At 38.2% G+C, this 21,985-nt stretch overlaps 1 protein-coding gene across 2 annotated transcripts in view; it reads left to right on the forward strand.

Moving 5' to 3' along the window:
* Window positions 1-21,985, forward strand: part of LARP1B (La ribonucleoprotein domain family member 1B) — a 158,606-nt gene that overhangs the window by 59,038 nt on the left and 77,583 nt on the right. Inside the window, exon 11 of one of the 2 annotated variants that reach the window (XM_025386739.1) lies at window positions 2,828-3,353. In XM_025386739.1, the coding sequence (XP_025242524.1) occupies window positions 2,828-3,235 (408 nt within the window). In that variant the 3' untranslated portion in view covers window positions 3,236-3,353. Of the gene's footprint in view, window positions 1-2,827; window positions 3,354-21,985 lie in introns of those variants that run through there. The other variant, XM_025386738.1, reaches the window with a different exon arrangement.

Here is a 21,985-nt window from a genome sequence, read left to right on the forward strand (position 1 = left end):
ATTCTCCTACCTCAGCCTCCCGAGTAGCTGAGATTACAGGCACCTGCCACCACGCCCAGCTAATTTTTTTGTGTATTTTTAGTAGAGACGGGGTTTCACCATATTGGTCAGGCTGGTCTCAAACTCCTGACCTCAGGCAATCCACCTGCCTTGGCCTCCCAAACTTCTGGGATTACAAGCGTGAGCCACTGCGCTCAGCCGATTGCACACTCTTGGTAAGTGAAAACGTCCTATGGACTTGGACACCTAGGCAGAGAATAGAGATGCTGGCTCTTTTTCTCCAAAATTGCTTAAAAAAAAAAAAAAGGAGTACTTTTCTCTGAGACGTAGAATTTCTTAGTGTATCTCATTCATTGGTGAAATTACCTTTTCTTTTCCTCCCCCAACTCTATTTTAGAGGTTCAAAATAATACTAGGATGTGTTCAACTTCAGCCCCAGTACCCAAAACATGAGCCCTCTCTTGTGAAATCTTATTTTGTTTAGAAAGTAATTCTCGGGCTTTTAGTTGGGAGCGATCTTTATATAGTTTTATATTCTGAGATAAAGGGATTGGATTGACTGTTTTAGCTGTATTCTATAGTTGGTTTTCCAAATACCTATTTTGATTACCATCCAGTAGTCCATTCCTACTCCTTCTAACTGCCATCTCAAAACTTTCTAGAACTCTGGCGTTATCAATGGCTCTTGCTTCCCTTTTAACCTTTGTATGAGTTCTAGGTTGCTGTTTTCTCTACTTTTGTTTATTATCAATACAATCCCATTTATTTTCTGCTCTCCAGAAAGTCGTAAAAGTCTTTGATCTTCTAATAGTAATACGTGTTTTCAGTATTGATGTGCATTTATTGCTTTTATTCTTTGCACTGTGTATTACTACTGCAAATAAGCATGCAAACTTAAGTCATCTTCAACTCCTCATCTCTTAATAATGGTCTTTTCCTTAGAAATTACAAAAACAAATTGAACAGTTTGGTGTTTATTGTCTTAGACTTTTATTATGTACTTGCAAATGTGAAAAGCAATGTATATAGTTTAAAATACATCATCAATGTTTTTAAAATATATATATTCACAGTGTTTTACAACTTGTCTTTTTTTAGTAAAAACATCTTGGGCAGCCTTCTGTTTACTAGATTGTTAGCTCCATCAGGGCATAGTTGTCGTTAAATTTATTGCTGTCTGTCCCTGTCTAGAACAGTGCCTGGCTCAGAGGGAGCACTCAGATAATTATCAACTGACTAAATGAATATGGATCTACGTTATTGGGAGTTTTGAAAGGGAGGAATTGTCTTTTTCCTAGACATAGGAAGTTAGCATGAACTGAAGGGTAAAATAGGCCAGAGGATGACCAATGAAGGTAACACCAAGGAGAAACTACTTCCTGCTGTTGGGAGTTTTAGACTAGTTTATATATTAGACGATCTAGGATCTAAAAGCTTAGACTTTTAATGTAAACCAACAACTGTTTTAAGTTTTTTTTTTGAGATGGAGTGTTGCTCTGTCACCCAGGCTGTGAGTACAGTGGCACGATCTCAGCTCACTGCAGCCTCTGCTTCTGGGGTTCAAGTGATTCTCCTGTCTCAGCCTGTCTCAGCCTCCTGAGTAGCTAGGACTACAGGTGCACGCCACCATACCTGGGTAATTTTTGCATTTTTAGTAGAGACGGGGGTCTTGGCCAGGCTTGTATCAAACTCCTGGCCTCAGGCAATCTGCCCACCTTGGCCTCCCAAAATGTTGGGATTACAGGTGTGAGCCACTGCACCTGGCCTAGCTGTTTTAAGTTCTATATAGGGGTGGACAATTTGTCTTTTTTTTTTTTTTTTTTTTTTTTTTTGAGACAGGGTCTTGCTCTGTCGCCCAGGCTGGAGTCCAGTGGCGTGATCTTGACTCACTGCAACCTCTGGCTCCCAGGTTCATGCAATTCTCCTGCCTCAGCCTTCCGAGTATCTGGGACTACAGGTGCGTGCCATCACGCCTGGCTAATTTTTGTATTTTTAGTAGAGACAGGGTTTCACCATGTTGGCCAGGCTGGTCTTGAACTCCTGACCTTGTGATCTACCCTCCTCGGCCTCCCAAAGTGCTGGGATTACAGGCGTGAGCCACGGCACCCGGCCTGAGGAGTAGACATTTTAACATTTGCTGAATATTAGCGTGAATTTGACATGAAAATTGGGCCATGTAGAATGGGGATGAGGATAGAGTAGAGGGATTAGCTAGGAAACTATGTTATTATCATTGTGAGGTAAAAAGGTTTGGAATAGGGAAGACCATTGACTCTGAAAATCAGAAGACCTTGATTCTATCTGTCTGTCTGTTTATTTATTTATCTTTTGAGACAGAGTTTCACTCTTATCGCCCAGGCTCGCGTGCAATGGTGCGATCTGGGCTCACTGCAACCTTCCTGCCTCCCAGGTTCAAATGATTCTCCTGCCTCAGCCTCCTGAGTAGCTGGGATTATAGGAATCTACAACCACACCCAGATAATTGGTTCTGTTTATAATTATGAAATCATAGGCAAATACTTTCATATCTCTGGGCGTTTGTTTTCATCAGTAAGATGAGTCATTGCAATGTAGTTGATGATTAAGACTATTCCAACTCTAAAAGAGTCTTTAATGTAATCCTTTCTTTATTCAACTTTGTGTTTTTCTTTAGTCTTAAATTTACTGGGCCAAAATAATACTAACTTGATTTTCTTTTACAGTTTGGCTGTTAAACTAGTAATTGAGCATAAAAGCTTGATATTACTTACTTGCAACACTGTTTTATGACATTTAATTTAAAAGTGATAGAAAGTTTTTTATATAAATTACCAATTTCTTCCTTCAGGAATCAGTGTCTGTCCCTGAAGGGTCATTAAATCAGCTATGTTCTTCAGAAGAACCAGAACAAGAAGAACTTGATTTTTTGTTTGATGAAGAGATTGAACAAATAGGACGAAAAAACACATTTACTGATTGGTCTGATAATGATTCAGATTATGAAATTGATGACCAAGACTTAAACAAGATTTTGATTGTAACTCAGACACCACCTTATGTGAAAAAACATCCCGGAGGAGATCGAACAGGCAACCACATGTCTCGGGCAAAAATCACATCTGAACTTGCTAAAGTTATCAATGATGGCTTATATTATTATGAACAGGATCTATGGATGGAAGAAGATGAAAACAAACATACAGCCATAAAGGTAATTGTTTCTGGCCAACATCTTTCTACTGATGCTTTGTTTTGATTGTATGTTGCTGTTTATATTTTCTTAAACTTGAGGCTCTATTTTATGAAATGTTGAATATAAATACATTGTATTTAACTTAAAATTCCTGGAAATATACCTGATAATTACTACCTGAGGAATCATTTTATTTTATGAAAGTAACAGCGTGATGAATACTGTAATTACAAAAGAAAATTAGCACTCACTGACTTAAACCCTTGCTTTTTTTTTTTTTTTTTTTTTTTTTTAGGTGAATATACTAAGAACGCCCTTTCTCATATGAAAGAATAAAAACAACTTGCTGTGGGGACAGGCTTGATTTATATACTTATACTTAATTTACTTACCTGGCTATCACCACAGCTGTATGAGCCAGTGGCTTTAGAGAGCACTCTTCTTCCCCTTTTCTGTTTTCCCCACTTAGTCTATGGTCAATGATCTAAGATAGTGGAAATGGTTGTGGACAAACTATAAATGACTAAACTGGATGATTGTCTCTCTTGGTCTAGTCATTACTGTGGTGCTAGGGTTACTTTTTACAACCTTGTTCTAATTTGTTTTATCTTCTTGCATTTCACCTCAGATCCTGGTCTCTATCCTAGTTATTAAGGTAAAATAGAGAACCAGAATAGTTTACTAGGTATCTACATTCCTTCAATATTAATTATAATGGCAAAGATATGGGGATAAAAAGGGATCTTTTTCTGCCATTAAGTTTATCAGAAAAGTCCCAATAGTTAAATATTTGTTTTCAGGATAGGGTATAATAAGGGAAACATTATATGCCAAATAGGAAACTGATCTTGGTTGGAAATAGTTAAAGTTGTAGGAAGAAAAGCTAGCCAACTAGTGGCTGGGTAGAGGGGACTGCCTGTTGATGGGGCTTCATATCATCAGCAAGAAGTGTCCTAGCCTTCTTGGCTCCTCATTTCTTTTCTTCCTGGAATCCCCAGTACTGCTTTTAGCCTTCTGTAACCACTGCCTTCTTGGAGAACCTGCCTCAGGCTATGATAGCTTGTTATGTGACTTAGAGCCTGAGTAGTTCTCTGCCTGTCCTACTGCTGTGGGAAAGGAAGTGTGTTTTTATAATGCTTCTCAATTGAAAGTCTTTCCTAGTGTAAGCATTGCTATTTTATTTGTAATACTTAGTTTCTGTAAGTAATACCTATCTTAAGTCCTTTTAGAACAGAGATTCTAGTACATTTTACTAATAATCAGTTAAAATTATTCTTCCCCCATTCTCGATCCCTTTACCCAGCTTTGTTTTTCACCATAGCATATATCATTATCTATAATTCTATATATTTTACTTACTTTTATTCTCTTGGAGAAAAACCATGGATGTAATACCAATGACAATAGGATTTTTTGTCTATTTTGTTCATTACTATTGTATCTCTAGTGCTAGAATGGTTTCTGGCACAAATAAATATTCAATTCATGTTTGTTAAAGTGCGTAAATAAATTATGGAGTAAACATTATGCACTAACCAAAGGAACCCAACCATTGTGTGTAATATTGGTTCTGTGGGAAAATGTTTTCAGTCTTCCAAGTAGTAACAAAATTTGTAAGCCAACTTGAGAAACATGCCATTTGTAGATGATTATTTCCTTAAATTATAGACAACAATAATTAAAAGCCATGTATTGAGTTCTTGAGGCATGTGCTGATCTTATTCATTAAATATTAACAGAAAGTAATCTTGGCTATATAACTTTAACCATTATAATTGCAAATATATCTTACTTTGACTTGATTCTTACATTCCTGTCATTTAACTCATTCTCTTTGGTTCTGATTCTGTGGTCTACATGTAGTTCCTCATTAGACTTATACTTTTCCTGTGGGTCTGCTTAAAGGGAGAGAAATCAGTCATTTAACATATGCTCATTGAATGCTTACTATGTGCCAGGCACTGCTAGAAACTGGGCACAGAGTGAGAAGATAACAAATAGGGTTTCTACATACCTAGAACCTACAGATAATTGGGGGAACAGACATAAACCCACAAGAAGTACTTAATCACAAATTATAATACATATTCTAAAAGAAAAAAATAGGATGCTGTTTTCTTTGAGTAGTCAGGGAAGGCCTCTGAGAAAGTCAGTAATAGTGAAATCTGAAGTGGAAGTAGGACATATAACCAAGCAAAGAGTAGGGAAACGGTATTCCAGAAAGAGGGAACAGTAAATGTCAAGGATATGTGGCAGGAAAGAATTTGGCGTATTTGAGGAAATGGAAAAAAGGTCAATTTGCCTACGGTATTATATAAAAGGTTAATTATAGATGAATAGGCAGGAGTCATATCATTTATGCGCCATGTTAAATAATGTGGAATTTATCTAAAGTTCAAATGCAGTACTTTAGGTTTTGCAAAGGCAGTGTAACATCTAATTTTTATTTATTTTTTATTTTTTTATTTTTTTATTTTTTATTTTTTTTTGAGGCGGAGTCTCGCTCTGTGGCCCAGGCTGGAGTGCAGTGGCCGGATCTCAGCTCACTGCAAGCTCCGCCTCCCGGGTTCACGCCATTCTCCTGCCTCAGCCTCCCGAGTAGCTGGGACTACAGGTGCCCGCCACCTCGCCCGGCTAGATTTTTGTGTTTTTTAGTAGAGACGGGGTTTCACCGTGTTAGCCAGGATGGTCTCGATCTCCTGACCTCGTGATCCGCCCGTCTCGGCCTCCCAAAGTGCTGGGATTACAGGCTTGAGCCACCGCGCCCGGCCCTAATTTTTATTTTTAATAGATCACTCTGGTTGTTTTGGCACAGAATGGATTGTACAGGGACAAAAATGGGCAGAAGAAATCCAGTTAAGAGGCTATCCATATAGAAGATGAATTGGTAGGCTAAGACAAACAGGTGGCAGAGGAAATATAGAATTGAGAAGACCCATCTCATCTGAGCCTTGAGGAATGATTATATAGCCGTTGTGTAGGAAAGTGTGTTGTTGTGAAAGTCAAAAGCTGGCCCTAAGAGAATAATCAGGTGTGTCAGCAACTTTACAGGTTGAATTAGATAGGAATGAAAAGTATGCCAAATTGATAGGGCAGTTTAGTACTGATTTTCGACCTCTGCAATAAGAGTTTTAGTGGATCCAGAAGCTATGTTGAACTGGACCAAAGAGTGAGTAAAGGCTTTATTCTGTTTTTGGCATATATTTACTGCTGAAGACTACTGAAATGAATAGGCTTATAGGTAAGAAAATATCTGCTTAAAATATTTGAAGATATGTTAGGTACGTTATTATCAGGATAAAACTATACAGAAGTGAAGTACTGAAACTTACTTTTACCCTTAGGACCCTTTGTAGAAGCTACCCAAACAGGGGTAAAAACCATAAACTCAGGGACCAGCCAAAATTGTGGATTCCCATAGGATTCCTTTTCCCATTTAATTGGTACCCAAAAGTGCACCAAGATCTCACAGATCACCACTGAAGAACTTACTCATGTAACCAAATACCACCTGTTCCCCAAAAATCTATGGGAAAAAAAGGTACCCTAAAGAATACACTTACAGTGAAAGAACTAAACTTGCTTCCTACCTACTCCCCTAAGGGACTCTATAAAGAATATTTTTCTGACTGGCACAGTGACTCACACCTGTAATCCCAGCACTTTGGGAAGCTGATGTGGGTGGATCACAAGGTCAGGAGATCGAGATCACCCTGGCCAATATGGTGTGAAACCCCACCTCTACTAAAAATACAAAAATTAGCTGGGCATGGTGGCGCGTGCCTGTAGTCCCAGCTACTCGGGAGGCTGAAGACAGGAGAATCACTTGAACCCGGGAGGCAGAGGTTGCGGTGAGCAGAGATCACGTCAATGCATTCCAGCCTGGTGACAGAACAAGACTCTGTCTCAAAAAAAAAAAAAAAAGAATGTTTTCTGGTTGTGCTGAGCAGAATAGGGAGGAAAAAATTGGGCTAGAAGTTGTATTCATGAAACCCAAGTTCACACTCTGTGGGTGACTAAAGGAAGCACTAGTTGTAAATTTAATGTGATTGCGGTCTTTTTGTTTCCCAGACACCTAGCATATGAAAATAAAGATATTTTTTTTTGTGTGAAAATATTCACCTTTATTCTAGACCTCCTTTATTCACATTATATTGCAAGGAAAGTTAGCAGCACATAAAGTGAATAATCTAACAAGAAAGTGAGATCTTGCATGTGAGAATGAGCAGAAAGTAACAGGCAGCAGAAACATACCTTAAAATAGTTTTTTTTTGAAATGGAGTCTCGCTCCATCGCCCAGGCTGGAGTGCAGTGATACCATCTTAGCTCACTGCAACCTCTGCCTGCTAGGTTCAAGTGATTCTCCTGCCTCAGCCTCCCAACTAGCTGGGATTACAGGCGTGTGCCATCACATCCAGCTAAATTTTTATATTTTTTGTAGAGACAGGGTTTCACCATTTTGGCCAGGTTGGTGTCGAACTCCTGACCTCAAGTGATCTGCTTACCTCGGCTTCCCAAAGTGCTGGGATTACAGGTGTGAGCCACCATGACTGGCCCCTTAAAATAGTTTAGATAGTCAGATTATTAAACAAAATATGCAGTAGCTAGGCTTACTATGTTTAAGGAAATAAAAATATGTATAGAAAAGAAGAAATCCTAAAGAATAACCATAGAACTTCTGGAAATAAAAACAATTATGATTAAAATTAAGAGCTAAATCAATTGAAGGGATTAACAACAGATTAGACAGAATTGGAGAATTAGTCATTTGGAAGACTGTTCACAAGAATTTATTCAGAAATTTCCAGAGTAGCAAAGAAATAGAATATATGAAAAGAGGGTACAGAATGATTTTCTACACAGTCTTTCCTATCGGTTGATAAGTTTTAAATCAAATTTTGTAACTTAACATCTAGTAGATTTTGTTATAAAGCTTTTTATTTTTATTTTTTTTAAAAAAGGTAAGCAAGAAACTTGGAATATAGGATAATGGAGAAGGTGTAAAATACACATTTAGTCAGAGTTCCAGAGTGAAAGGGTAGAGAGAATGGGGCCAAGTCATTATTATAAGAGGCAATTAGGACCTCTGCAGAACTAAGGAGAGGTGTCAGAGTTTAGCCAGAAAAAAAAGACAGATTACTTTCTTCTTTATTTTTTTTGAGACAGAGTCTTGCTCTGTTGCCTAGGCTGGAGTACAGTGGTGCGATCTTGGCTCACTGCAAACTCTGCCTCCCGGGTTCATGCCATTCTTCTGCCTCAGCCTCACGTGTAGCTGGGACTACAGGCGCCCACCACCATGCCCGGCTAATTTTTTGTATTTTTAGTAGAGATGGGGTTTCACCATGTTAGCCAGGATGGTCTCGATCTCCTGACCTCATGATCCGCCAGTCTCGGCCTCCCAAAGTGCTGGGATTACAGGCGTGAGCCACCGCGCCCGGCCCAAGACAGATTACTTTCAAGAAAGAAGAATCATTAGACAGCTGATAGCTAGTTTCCCAACAGTGATAGCCAATAGACAATAGAATGATAGCTTTAATTTGCAAGGGAAAATAACTATCAACTTATAGTTGTAGGCCTTGCAAAAATATCTTTCAGTAAGAGTGTAGAATATGAGAAATTGCCACCAGCAGAGCCTCATGAAAGAAAGCCCCAAAGGGTAGAATAAAAGTGATTTTACATGTCAGAAACACAGAAAGGACTGCAGAGCAAAACAAGTAATAAATACATGAATAAACCTAAGTGAATATTAACTGTATAAAGCAATTATGATGTCTGATAGATTTACTGTAACATTAACACAAACTGGGAGAGAGAGCAGCAAATGAATCTAGTATTTAAATGTAACTTCATATCCGGAAAAAAGGTACTGATTAAAGTTATTAAAGTTTGCAAATTGCAGTTTGAAGGATACCCATTTAATTAACAAGGTGAACTAAGTTCATATGGAAATTTCAGGAATCCATAGTAGTCAAAACACTCTTAAAAAATAACAAAATTATGGCCGGGTGCGGTGGCTCATGTCTGTAATCCCAGCACTTCAGGAGGCCGAGGTGGGTGGATTACCTGAGGTCAGGAGTTGGAGACCAGCCTGACCAACATGGTGAAACCCTGTCTCTACTAAAATTACAAAATCAGCCGGGCATGGTGGTGCATGCCTATAATCCCAGCTACTTGGGAGGCTGAGACAGGGGAATTGCTTGAACCTGGGAGGTGGAGGTTTCAGTGAGCCGAAATTGCGCCATTGCACTCCATCCTGGGCAACAAGAGTGAAAATTCTGTCTCAAAACAAACAAAAAACAAAAACAAAATTGAAGGACTCATTTTATGATTTCAAAACTTACTACAAAGCTGCAGTAATCAAGATAGTGGTACTATCATAAGGATGAACATATAGATCAATGGAATAAAATTGAGAGCCCAGAAATAAACATGTCTATTTTCAACTAACTTTTCAACAAATGTGCCTAGACCATTCAGTATGGAAAGAATAGTTGTTTCAACAACTGGGACTCTGTCAACTTGATACCTACAAACAAAAGAAGGAAGTTGGGTCCCTCCCTATCTTACATCACGTATCAAAATTAACTTGAAATGAATTAAATTCATAAATTTAAGAGGAAAAAGGATAAAACTCTTACGATAAGATGTGTAAAATCTTCATGACCTTGGATCTGACAGTGGTTTTTCATATGATACTAATAGCACAAGCGACAAATGATAAAAACAGGTAAGTTGGACACCATCAAAATTTTAAAATTTTGAATCTCAAAGGATACCATACAGAGAGTGAAAAGCCAGTACAGATGTTCCTCAAATTATGTTGGGGTTACATCCTTATAAACTCATCGTGAATTGAAAATATACTGTTAAACTGAAATGTGTTTAGTACACCTAACCTACCACACATCATAGCTTAGCCTAGTCTACCTTAAACCTGCTCAGAGCACTTATGTTAGCCTTAGTTGGGCAAAATCATTTAAACACAAGGCATATTTTATAATAAAGTATTAATATCTTATATAATGTATTGATTACTATACTGAAAGTGAAAAACAGAATGGCTCACTGCTGCTGCCCTGCATTGCAAGAAAGTATACCACATATTGCTGGCCTGGGAGAATTAAAAAATTTGAAGTACAGTTTCTTCTTCTAAGTGCCCCTTGCTTTCACAACATTGTAAAGGCAAAATTGTAAGTCAAACTATCATAAGCCTGGGGCTATTTGTACAAAAAAACACAATACAATTTACATTTGCACCCTAATATATGAAATAGTTATAAATCTGACAAAATATGTACAGGATCTATATGAGGATTACTACAAAACCCTGATGAAAGAAATAAAGGGGCCAGGTGCGGTGGTTCACGCCTGTAATCCCAGCACTGGGAGGCCGAGGCGGGCAGGCGGATCACGAGGTCAGGAGATTGAGACCACCCTGGCTAACACGGTAAAACCCCGTCTCTACTAAAATACAAAAAAACTAGCTGGGCGTGGTTGTGGCGCCTGTAGTCCCAGCTACTCGGGAGGCTGAGGCAGGAGAACTGATTGAACCCAGAAGGCGGAGGGTGCAGTGAGCCGAGGTCACACACTCCAGCCTTGGCCACAGAGCAAGACTCCGTCTCGGAAAAAAGAAAAAAGGGAATAGGTAAATTGAGAAATATTCCATGTTCATATTGTAGATAGGAAGACTCAATAATGTCGTGTCAATTCTTTCCAACATAACTATAGATTCTGTGCAGTTTATGGTCTTGTTAAATTGAGATGCATTTAGTATACCCAATCAAAATCTCAGCAAATGATTTTGGGGATATCTCCAGAGGCAAAAAAACACCTAAAAAACCCAGAATAGCTAATACAACATTGAAAATTGGAAGACTGATACTACCTGACTTCAAGATTTACTGTAAAGCTACAGTAATGAAGACAATACAGTATTGGTGAAAGAATAGACAACTAAATCAACAGAACAGAATGGAAAGTGCAGAAATAGACCCACACAGATGCAGTCAACTGATGTTTGACAAAGGAGCAAAGGCAATACAATAGAGAAAAGTCTTTTCAACAAATAGTGCTAGAAGAGCTGAGCATTCATGTGAAAAAAAATGAATCTTCACCCTTCAGAAAGGGGGGAGAAAGTGGAAGGACCGTAGTCCAAAATGTAAAAGACAAAACCGTAAAAGTCCTAGAAGATGATCTAAGAGAAAATCTAGATGACCTTGGGCTTATGACTTTTTAGATACAACACCAAAACAATCCATGAAAGAAAGAAGCTAGAATTCTTCAAAATTAAAAACTTCTGGGCCGGGCGCGGTGGCTCAAGCCTGTAATCCCAGCACTTTGGGAGGCCGAGGCGGGTGGATCACGAGGTCAGGAGATCGAGACTATCCTGGCTAACATGGTGAAACCCCGTCTCTACTAAAAATACAAAAAATTAGCCGGGCACGGTGGCGGGCGCCTGTAGTCCCAGCTACTTGGGAGGCTGAGGCGGGAGAATGGCGTGAACCCGGGAGGCGGAGCTTGCAGTGAGCCGAGATCACGCCACTGCACTCCAGCCTGGGAGACACAGTGAGACTCCGTCTCAAAAAAAAACTTCTGCCCAGTGAAAGATACTGTCAAGAGAATGAGGAAGGCCAGGTGCAGTGAGTGGCTCATGCCTATAGTCTCAGTACTTTGGGAGGCTGAAGTGGGAGGATTGCTTGAGACCAGGAGTTTGAGACCAGCCTGGGCAACATAGTGAGACTGTCTCTACAAAAATTTTTTTTTTAAAAAAGGAGAGAAGCCATTGACTGCTAGAAAATATTTGCTAATGACAAATCTGATAGAGGGCTATTATCCAAAATATACAAATAACTATTAAAACTGAGAAAACAGAACCCAATTTAAAAATGGTTCACAAAAGGTTGATAGATCAGTTTATTGAAGAAAAAAAGAAAAAACTATTGAAAGAACTGAGCTGACACTTCATCAAAGAAGATAAACAGCAAATGCATATGAAAAGATGCTCGATATCAAATATTAGGGAGCTGCAAGTAAAAACAACAATGGGATGCTACTGTAGACTCATTAGGAGCACCAAAATCCAAAACAATAACACCAAATGCTTGCAGGGATGTGGAGCATTAGGAAATCTCATTCACTACTGGCGGCAATGCAAAACAGTACAGCCTCTTTGGAAGGTAGTTTGACAGTTTTATACAAAACTGAACTAAACATACTCTTACCAAAGGATCTAGCAAATTTACTCAAATGAGTTGAAATGTATAGCCACACAATAACCTGAACATGGATGTTTATAGCAGCTTTATCCATAAATTGTCAAAACTTGGAAAACACCAAGGTATCTTTCAGTAGGTGGATGGATAAACAAGCTGTGGTACATTCCTACAGTGGACTTACTCAGAGCTCAAAAATGAATGAGCTATCAAGCTGTGAAAAGACATGGATTCATACCAAGACTTAGTTTATATTGGGTGAAAAAAGCCTATTTGAAAAGACTACATACTGTATGATTCCAACTATGTGGCATTCTGGAAAGGGCAAAACTATAGTAACAGTAAAAAGATCAGTGATTGCCAAGGGTTGGAAGAGATGAATGGACAGAGCACAGGTTTTTTAGGGCAGTGCTACTATTTTCTATGATGTTTTAATGATGGATACATGCCATTGTACACTTCTCAAAACCCATAGAAAATGTACAGGACAATTTTGATAATACTGTAAGTGTTTTCATCTATTGTAACTAATGTGTCACTCTAGTGCAGGATGATAGTGGGGGAGGTTGTATGTGTTTGGGTGCAGGAGGTCTATGGTATACTCTGTACTTTCTGCTTGGTTTTCCTGTGAACCTAAAACTTCTAAGAATACCTAAAAAAAGATAACAGATTAGGAGAAAATATTTGCAAATTAAAGGAGGGAGGGGCAAAGAGCTTATTTTCTTCCAAAAATTTTTCTTTAAAAAAAGTTTTTACCCGTCTGTATGTGTTGAAAAATATTTGTAATATACAAAGAGCTCTTACAAATCGATAAGATGAATAACCTAATTTTAAAAAGGGCAAACAGGAGCTCAAGGCCAGCCTGGGCGACTTAGTGAGACCCTGTCTCTAAAAAAAAAATAAAGATATAAACTAGGCAGATGTGGTGGTGTGTGCCTGTAGTCCCAGCTACTCCACAGGCTGAGGCAGGAGGATTGTGTGAGCCCAGGAGTTTGAGGTTACAGTGAGCTGTGATCGTGCCACTGCACTCCAGCCTGAGCAATCAAGCAAGACCTTGTCTCTAAAAACTAATAAATAAATTAAAATAGGCAAAGAATTTGAGTAGACATTTCTTCAAAGAAGAGATACATGGGGCCAATAGACACTTGAAAAGTTGCTTAACATCATTAGCCACCAGGGGAATTGAAATAAAATCGTAATTATACCGTGTTATGCCCAACAGGATAACTATAATAAAGAAGACAGATACACTGCCAAGTGTGAGGATAGAGAGAAGTTGGAACCCTCATACCACACTGGTGGGAATGTAAAATGGTGCATCTGCTTTGGAATACAGTCTAGCAGTTTTCAAAAGGCTGAACATAGGGTTACTATGTGACCCAGCAATTCCACTTTTATGTATGTAATCCAAAGAAACAAAGACATTTATGCACATGGATGTCATGTTCTTGTACATGAATGTTCATTTCAGCATTTCAAAAAATGAACAGAACTCAGATTTTTATTAACTGATGTTTGGATGAATGTGGTATATCCATACAATAGAGTGTTTGGCAATCAAAGGAAATGAAGTACTTAATTTTTTTTGATTATTATTATTATTTTTTGAGACAGAGTCTCACTCTGTCGCCGAGGCTGGAGTGCAGTGGCGTGATCTTAGCTCACTGCAATCTCTGCCTCTCGGGTTCAAGTGATTCTCCTGCCTCAGCCTCCCAAGTAGCTGGGATTACAGGCACACCTGGCTAATTTTTGTATTTTTTAGTAGAGACAGAGTTTTGCCATGTTGGCCAGGCTGGTCTTGAACTCCTGACCTCAAATGATCTGCCTTCCTTAGTGCTGAGATTACAGGTGTGAGCCACTGTGCCTGACCGATTTTTAAATTTTTATTTTTTGTCTTAAGATCTTTTTTCTCTAACCTGCTTCAGAGAAAGAGAAATGAAGGACTAATACATGATACAATATGAAAGCATTATGAAGACAGTATGTGAAAGGAGCCATCATAAAAGACTACATTTTATAGAGCAGCAGTCCCCAACCTTTTTGATACCGGGGACTAATTTTATGGAAGACAATTTTTCCATGGACTGGGGGGCATGGTTTTGGAATGATTTAAGCACATTACATTTATTGTGCACTTTATTTCTGTTATTACGTTATAATATATAATGAAATAATTGTGCAACTTATCATAATGTAGAATCAGCAGGAGCTGTAAGCTTGTTTTCTGCAACTAGATAGTCCCATCTGGGGGTGATGGGAGACAATGACAGATCATCAAGCATTAGATTCTCATGAGGATCACACAACCTAGATTCCTCGCATCTGCAATTCACGAAGGGGTTCATGCTCCTCTGAGAATCTAATGCTGCCACTGATCTGGCAGACGGTGGCGCTCAGGCAGTAACGAGAGTGATAGGTAGCAGCTGTAAATAGAGATGAAGCTTTACTCGCTTGCCCGCCCACCACTCACCATGGTTCCTAACAGGCTACAGACCAGTACTGGTGAGTGGCTAGGAGGAAATGTGGAGTGACTGTTAATGGTTATCAGGCTTCTTTTGGAGGTGATAAAAATGTTCTGTAGTTGATTGTGGTAATGGTTGTGAAACTCTGAATATATGAAAAACAATTGAATTGTATACTCGAGTGAATTATACTATATGTTAATTACACATTAAAAAAATTAATAAAAAAAAAATCGGGTTGGGCACGGTGGCCCACGCCTGTAATCCTAGCACTTTGGGAGGCTGAGACAGGTGGATTACTTGAGGTCAGGAGTTTGAGACCAGCCTGGCCAACATGGTGAAACCCCATCTCTACTAAAAATACAAACAATGGCCGGGCGTGGCGGTGCAGGCCTGTAGTCCCAGCTACTCGAGAGGCTGAGGTAGGAGAATTGCTTGAACCTGGGAGGCAGAGGTTGCATTGAGCTGAGATCGCACCACTGCACTCCAGCCTGGGCAACAAAAGTGAAACTCCGTCTCAAAGAAAAAAAAAAATCATTTAACCATATACATAAGGGTTTATTTCCGGACTGTCTATTCAATTGGTCTGTATGTCTGTCTTCATGACAGTACCACAATGTTTTGATTACTGTAACAATCCGGAACTCTAAAGCTTCCAAATCTCTTCTTTTTCAAGAATGTTTTGGCTATTCAAGGTCCCATGAGATTCCATGTGAATTTTTTGGGTGAATTTTTCTAACTGTGCAAAAAATGCCATTGGGATTTTCATAGGCATTGCACTGAAGCTGCAGATACTTTGGGTAGTACTGACATGTTAACAATATTAAGTCATCCATGAACATGAGATGACTTTCCATTTATTTGTTGTTTTTTATAACAGCTTTTTTTTGTGGAGGCAGGGTCTTGTTATACCTGGTGTCAAACTCCTGGCCTTAAGCAATCCTTCCGCCTTGGCCTTGCAAAGTATTGGGATTACAGGTGTGAGCTACTGAACCTGTCCGGGTAAATGATTTTTTTGACAAGTGTATCAAGACCACTCGATGGAGAAAGGATAATCTCTTCAACAATTGATATTGGGAAAATTGGGTATCCACGTGTAAAGGAAGGAAGTTAGATCTTTACCATATACCATAAACGAAGGTGAATTAACCTGAATTAAAGACTTAAACATATTACCTAAAATTATTGAACATTTAGAAGAAGGCCTTAGGGGAAAGCCTTCATGATCTTGGATTTGGCAGTGGTTTCTTGGGTATCACACTAAAATCACATGTTATAGAACAAAAGTAGACGAATGGAATTCTTGAAAATTAAAAATGTATGTGTATGAAAGGACACAGTTAACAGTAGGCAACCTATGGAATGGGAGAAAATATTTGCAAATTATATATCTGATAAGGGATTAGTATCCTGAGTATATAAAGAACTACAAATCAACAAAAAATATAACTTAATTTTAAAAATGGACAGAAGACTTGTATAGACAGTTCTCTAAGGGTGATATGAAAATGGCTAATAAGGCTGGGCGCAATGGCTCAGGCCTGTAATCCCAGCACTTTAGGAGGCCGAGGTGGGTCAATCACTTGAGGTCAGGAGTTTAAGACCAGTCTGGCCAACATGGTGAAACTCCATCTCTACTGAAAATACAAAAAAATTAGGGTTGGTGGTGCACGCCTGTAATCCTAGCCATTCAGGAGGCTGAGGCAGGGGAATTGCTTGAACCCTGGAGGTGGGGGTTGTGGTGAGCTGAGATCGCACCACTGCACTCCAGCCTGGGTGACTGAGACTTCATCTAAAAAAAAAAAAAAAAAAAAAAAAGCTAACAAACATTTGAAAAGGTGCTCAAAATCACTACTCAGAATAGAAATGCAAATAAAAAAAAATCACAGGATTATCACCTCACACTGATTAGGATGTTTACCATTTAAAAAACCACACAGAAAATAACAATTGTTCACAGGGATTTGGAAAAATTAGAACCCTTGTGAACTCTCAGTGTGAGTGTAAAATGGTGCAGCCCTTATGGAATACAGGATGGCAGTTTCTCAAAAAATTAAGGATAGAAATATCATGTTATCTAGCAATATTAATTCTAGGCATATATCCAAAAGAATGAAGGTAGGATCTCTAAGAGGTATTTGCATGTCCATGTTCAGAGCAGCATTATTTACAATACCCAAGAGGTGGAAGTAAGTCAAATGTCTTTCAATGGAGGAATGGATAAGCAAAATGTAGCATATACATACAATGGATTATTATTCCACCTTAGAAAGGATGGAAATCTTGCTGCAACACAGATGAACCTTGAGGACTTTATGCTTCAGTCACAAAAAGACTCAATCAAAGTATGTTTCCACTTATAGGAGATACCTAACTAAAGTGGTGAAGTTTATAGAAACAAAGTAAGAAGGTAGTTGCCAGGAGCTGAGGGCAGGAGAGAAACTGGAAAGTGTTGCTTAATGGGTATAGGGTTTTATTTTTGCTAGATGAAAGTTTTGGAGATCTGTTGCACAGCAGTGTGAATATATTTAACATTACTGAATTGCACACTTTAAAATGGTTAAGATGGTAAATTTTGTGATGTGTTTTTTAACATAATTAAAAATTATTTTAAAAATCCAACTACATACCAAATTAAAAAAGAATAACCAAAAGAAAACTTAATACACATAGGCTCAGACCTGTAATCCCAGTACTCTGGGAGGCTGAGGTGGGAGGATCACCTGAGGTCAGGAGTTCGAGACCAGCCTGGCCAACATGGCGAAACCCCATCTCTCCTAAAAATACAAAAATTAGCTGGGTGTGGTGATGCACGCCTGTAATCCCAGCTACTTGGGAGGCTGAGGTAGGAGAATTGCTTGAGCCCGGGAGGTGGAGGTTGCAGTGAGCTGAGATCGCACCATTGCACTCCAGTCTGGGAGACAGAGCTAGACTCCATATAAAAAAAAAAACAAACAAACCAAAAACCAAAACATACACGCATATTAATAGCAGATGGAATAGACTTACAAAGTTGGCTTAGAGATAAGCATTACTAGTGTGCAAGTGTCATATAATGATAAAAAGTGAAGTTTATCAGAGGAGATAACCTCAAATTCAATGTATTTAATATTAAAGCTTCAAATATATGAAACAAAAATTGGTAAAACAAATCCACTGTTGTAATGAGTGATTTACTCTCTATATAAACAAGGCATAATCAGACAATAAAAAGTAATTTCAGAAACAACGTTTTGCCTAAGAACTGCAGAGCATATGTTCTTTTTTAGTATATACATGGTACTTAGACCTCCGCTGGTTTATAAAGTGAATTCCAAAGCACATTATTAGTGGAATTAAACTGGTGATTTTATTTGTTAATTTTTAAATACTTTTGTAGAGATGAGGCCTCACTATGTTGCCTGGCTGGTCTTGAACTCCTGGCCTCAAGAGATTCTATGGCCTTGGCCTCCCAAAGTGTTGGGATTACAGGCATGCCACACTGTACCTGGTCAAGCTAGTGATTAATAATAATAAAACTAAATGAAATAAATTCCCATATTCCTGAAAACGGTATGGTTTTAAATAACTCAGCATTCAAAGAAGAAATTAGTAGAAATTAGAAAATTTGAATTGAATGATAACTGAAGTTAAAAGGTGCAGCTAAGGCAATAGGCTTAAATGCAAATATTAGGGAAAACACTTGAAATTAATAGGCCAATTACCAATATTATCTTGGCTTTATTAAAAAAAAACTCCCCCAACAGGTTGCAGTGAGCAGAGATTGTGCCACTGCACTTCAACTTGGGCGACAGAGCGAGACTCCATCTCAAAACAAAATAAAAAAGAAGGAAACAAACAAAAAACTCCCCCAGTTCTCAAAGATAGAGTAAAAAGCTTCTCATTCATGTTACCTGACATTGGCTGTGGGTCAGCTATTGCAGCTCTGTATGTTTGGTTCTTCTCCAATTGTCTTCTCATTTGGGGATTAATTCCAGAACAGCAGTTCCTATACAATACATGCTTATTCATGTGGCAGAGGGGAAGAACAAGAGGCAGAGCCAAATCTTAGTTATATTTGACGTTGCTGCTTGTATGTGCTTTCTGTGCATTTTTTGTATTCCATTGACTATATGGCCAAGCCTATAGGCTGGGGAACATATATTTTTTCATTCCATTTGAAATTTATTTTTTAGTGATACATAATAATTGTATATATTTATGGGATATGTGTGATATTTTGATACATGCATACCATATGTAATTATGAAATTAGGGTAATTTATATATGTCACCTCGAACATTTATCATTTCTTTGTACTTGGATGGGGAATATATATACATACACACACTATATACACAAATGTGCGTGTTTATATATATGTGTGTGTGTGTGTGTGTATATATATATATTTTTTTAGGGCGGGTGGTGACAGAGTTTTGCTGTCTCACCCAGGATGGAGTGCAGTGGCATGAATCTCAGCTCACTGCAACCTCCCCCTCCTGGTCTCAAGTAATTCTTGTGCTTCAGCCTCCCAAGTAGCTGGAACTACAGGCATGCACCACCAAACCTGGCTAATTTTGGAATATATATATATATGTGCGTGTATATATATATATATTTTTTGAGACGGGAGTCTCGCTCTGTCACCCGGGCTGGAGTGCAGTGGCCAGATCTCAGCTCACTGCAAGCTCCGCCTCCCTGGTTTACGCCATTCTCCTGCCTCAGCCTCCCAAATAGCTGGGACTACAGGCACCCACCACCTCGTCTGGCTATTTTTTTGTATTTTTTAATAGAGACGGGGTTTTACCATGTTAGCCAGGATGGTCTTGATCTCCTGACCTCGTGATCCGCCCGTCTCGGCCTCCCAAAGTGCTGGGATTACAGGCTTGAGCCACCACGCCCGGCCTGGAATATATATTCTTAAAAGGCAGGTGACAGTGGTGAATATGCATAATCTTCTCTTCTGGGGAATATGAGGATTGAACAACATAACAGAATCTGCTATAGCATTGATCTTAAGAAGTTAGGAAAAGAATTAACAATATAAACCCCCATAAAAAATATGGAAGGAAATAAATAGCAGAATTTAATTAATTACATCTAACACATAATAGAGGACTTAATTTATGACTTAATCACATCAGGACTTAATTTTTCAAAAAGGCTAGAATTAAGCTTATGATAACAAAAAAGAAAATAGATATTTTACATGGAATGCAATAGGGGATATAGTTACTAATCATACAGAAATTTTAAAATATAATTTTAGAGCAATAAATTTGAACATTTTTATAAAGACAGATTTCTAGAAAAGTATATAACTTCAAAATCGAGTGGAAAAGAAAGTCCAGATAGTGCTATGACAATTTAAAACATCTTCAAATTCTATAATAATTTCAAATATAGATATTTTATTAACATATCTCTTTATAATTAGAATGATTGATTTCAGGAATGCACAGATATTTCCAGTGAATAGAGCCAATAATAATAAGTCAAATATTTGTGGAAATGGTAGTGGTGGGGGAGAATACTTATGAGAAGAACCTATCGTTGGTACCTGAACTATACATAAGAAATTAGAATTCATGAGAATATGAATGAGAGTCAGGCATTACCTAGGTATAAAAAGGCTAAATAGCTGGGCATGGTGGCTCATGCCTGTAATTCCAACCCTTTGTGAGGCCAAGCCAAGTGGATAACCTGAGATCAGGAGTTCGAGACCAGCCTGGCCAATGTGGTGAAATCCTATCTCTACTAAAAATACAAAATTAGCTGGGCATGGTGGCGGGCACCTGTAGTCCCGGCTACTTGGGAGGCTGAGGCACGAGAATCGCTTGAACCTGGGAGGCAGTTGCATTGAACTGAGATCACGCTACTTCAGCCCAGGCGACAGAGTGAGACTCTGTCTCAAAAAAAAAAAAAAAATAATAATAATAGTAATAATTTTTAAAAAGTCTAAACAATATTTTAGTAAACCAAATTTAGCAGTTTTTAAAAAAATAGATAACCAAGTTGTGTTCATTCAAGATCATGAATTAATTGTACATTAGAAAAGTTAGTAAAGGAAATTCACATTAACAGATTGAAGAAAGATTGTGATCACTTGAATAAAAAAGAAAAAAATAGAAGAGAATAAAGAAAAATATTTGAGGTGATTGATATCCCCATTACCCTGATGTGATCATTACACATTGTATACAGGTATCAAAATAGCACATGTACCCCAGAAGTATGTATGACTAACATACATATATCAGTTTTTTTAAGAAGCATAAAAAGTCCCCAAACCACTAACGGTCTAGGCATTAAAGAATGTCTGTAAGTCAGGCATAGTGGTATGCACCTGTAGTCCCAGCTATTCTAGAGGCTAAGGCAGGAGGATCCCTTGAACCCAAAAGTTCAGTGCTATAGTGTGCAATGATTGCACCTGTGAATGGCCACTGCACTTCAGCCTGGGTAATATAGTGAGGCATTATCTCTTAAAAAAAAGAAAAGAATCCATAAAGTAGATTTACTAAATGCTTGTAACTGTGTAGCTGTTAAAACAAAATCAGTATAAGATCGTGCCTTTGCACTCCAGCCTGGGCGACAGAATGAGACTGTCTCAAAAAAAAAAAAAGAAGAAAAGATTCAGTATACCGCTTATAAGACATGAACAAACTTTTTACAAAAGAAGCAGTCTAAATGACAGAACACAAGATGTTCAACATTATTAGTCAAGGAGATAAAAATATTTCAATGAAATAGTTCATGAAACTTACATTAGCAGTGTTAAGACATCAGATGGTAAATAGAGTTTGGGAGTATTTGGAGCAAGAACCTCTATCTGTCTGTGGGAATAAAAAATGGTCAACCATATGCTATGATCCACCATTTCCACTCAGGAATATATTCTCGAGTTGCATTGTTTAAATATAGTAGACATTAACCACATGTTAACATTGGTTAACATTGATTAAACAATTGGTTAACATTGGTTAACAAAGACATTGAGCCCTTGAAATGTGGCTAGTCAAAATAGAATGTGTTTTAACTGTAAAATATTGAATTTTGAAGACTTAGTAACAAAAAGGAATATAAAATATCTCAAATTTTAATAATTACTGCATGTCGAAATAGATTAAATATTTAATTGGGAGGCCGAGACGGGCGG

The sequence above is a fragment of the Theropithecus gelada genome, chromosome 5 (genome assembly GCF_003255815.1).
Source record: "Theropithecus gelada isolate Dixy chromosome 5, Tgel_1.0, whole genome shotgun sequence".
Lineage (NCBI taxonomy): Eukaryota > Metazoa > Chordata > Mammalia > Primates > Cercopithecidae > Theropithecus > Theropithecus gelada.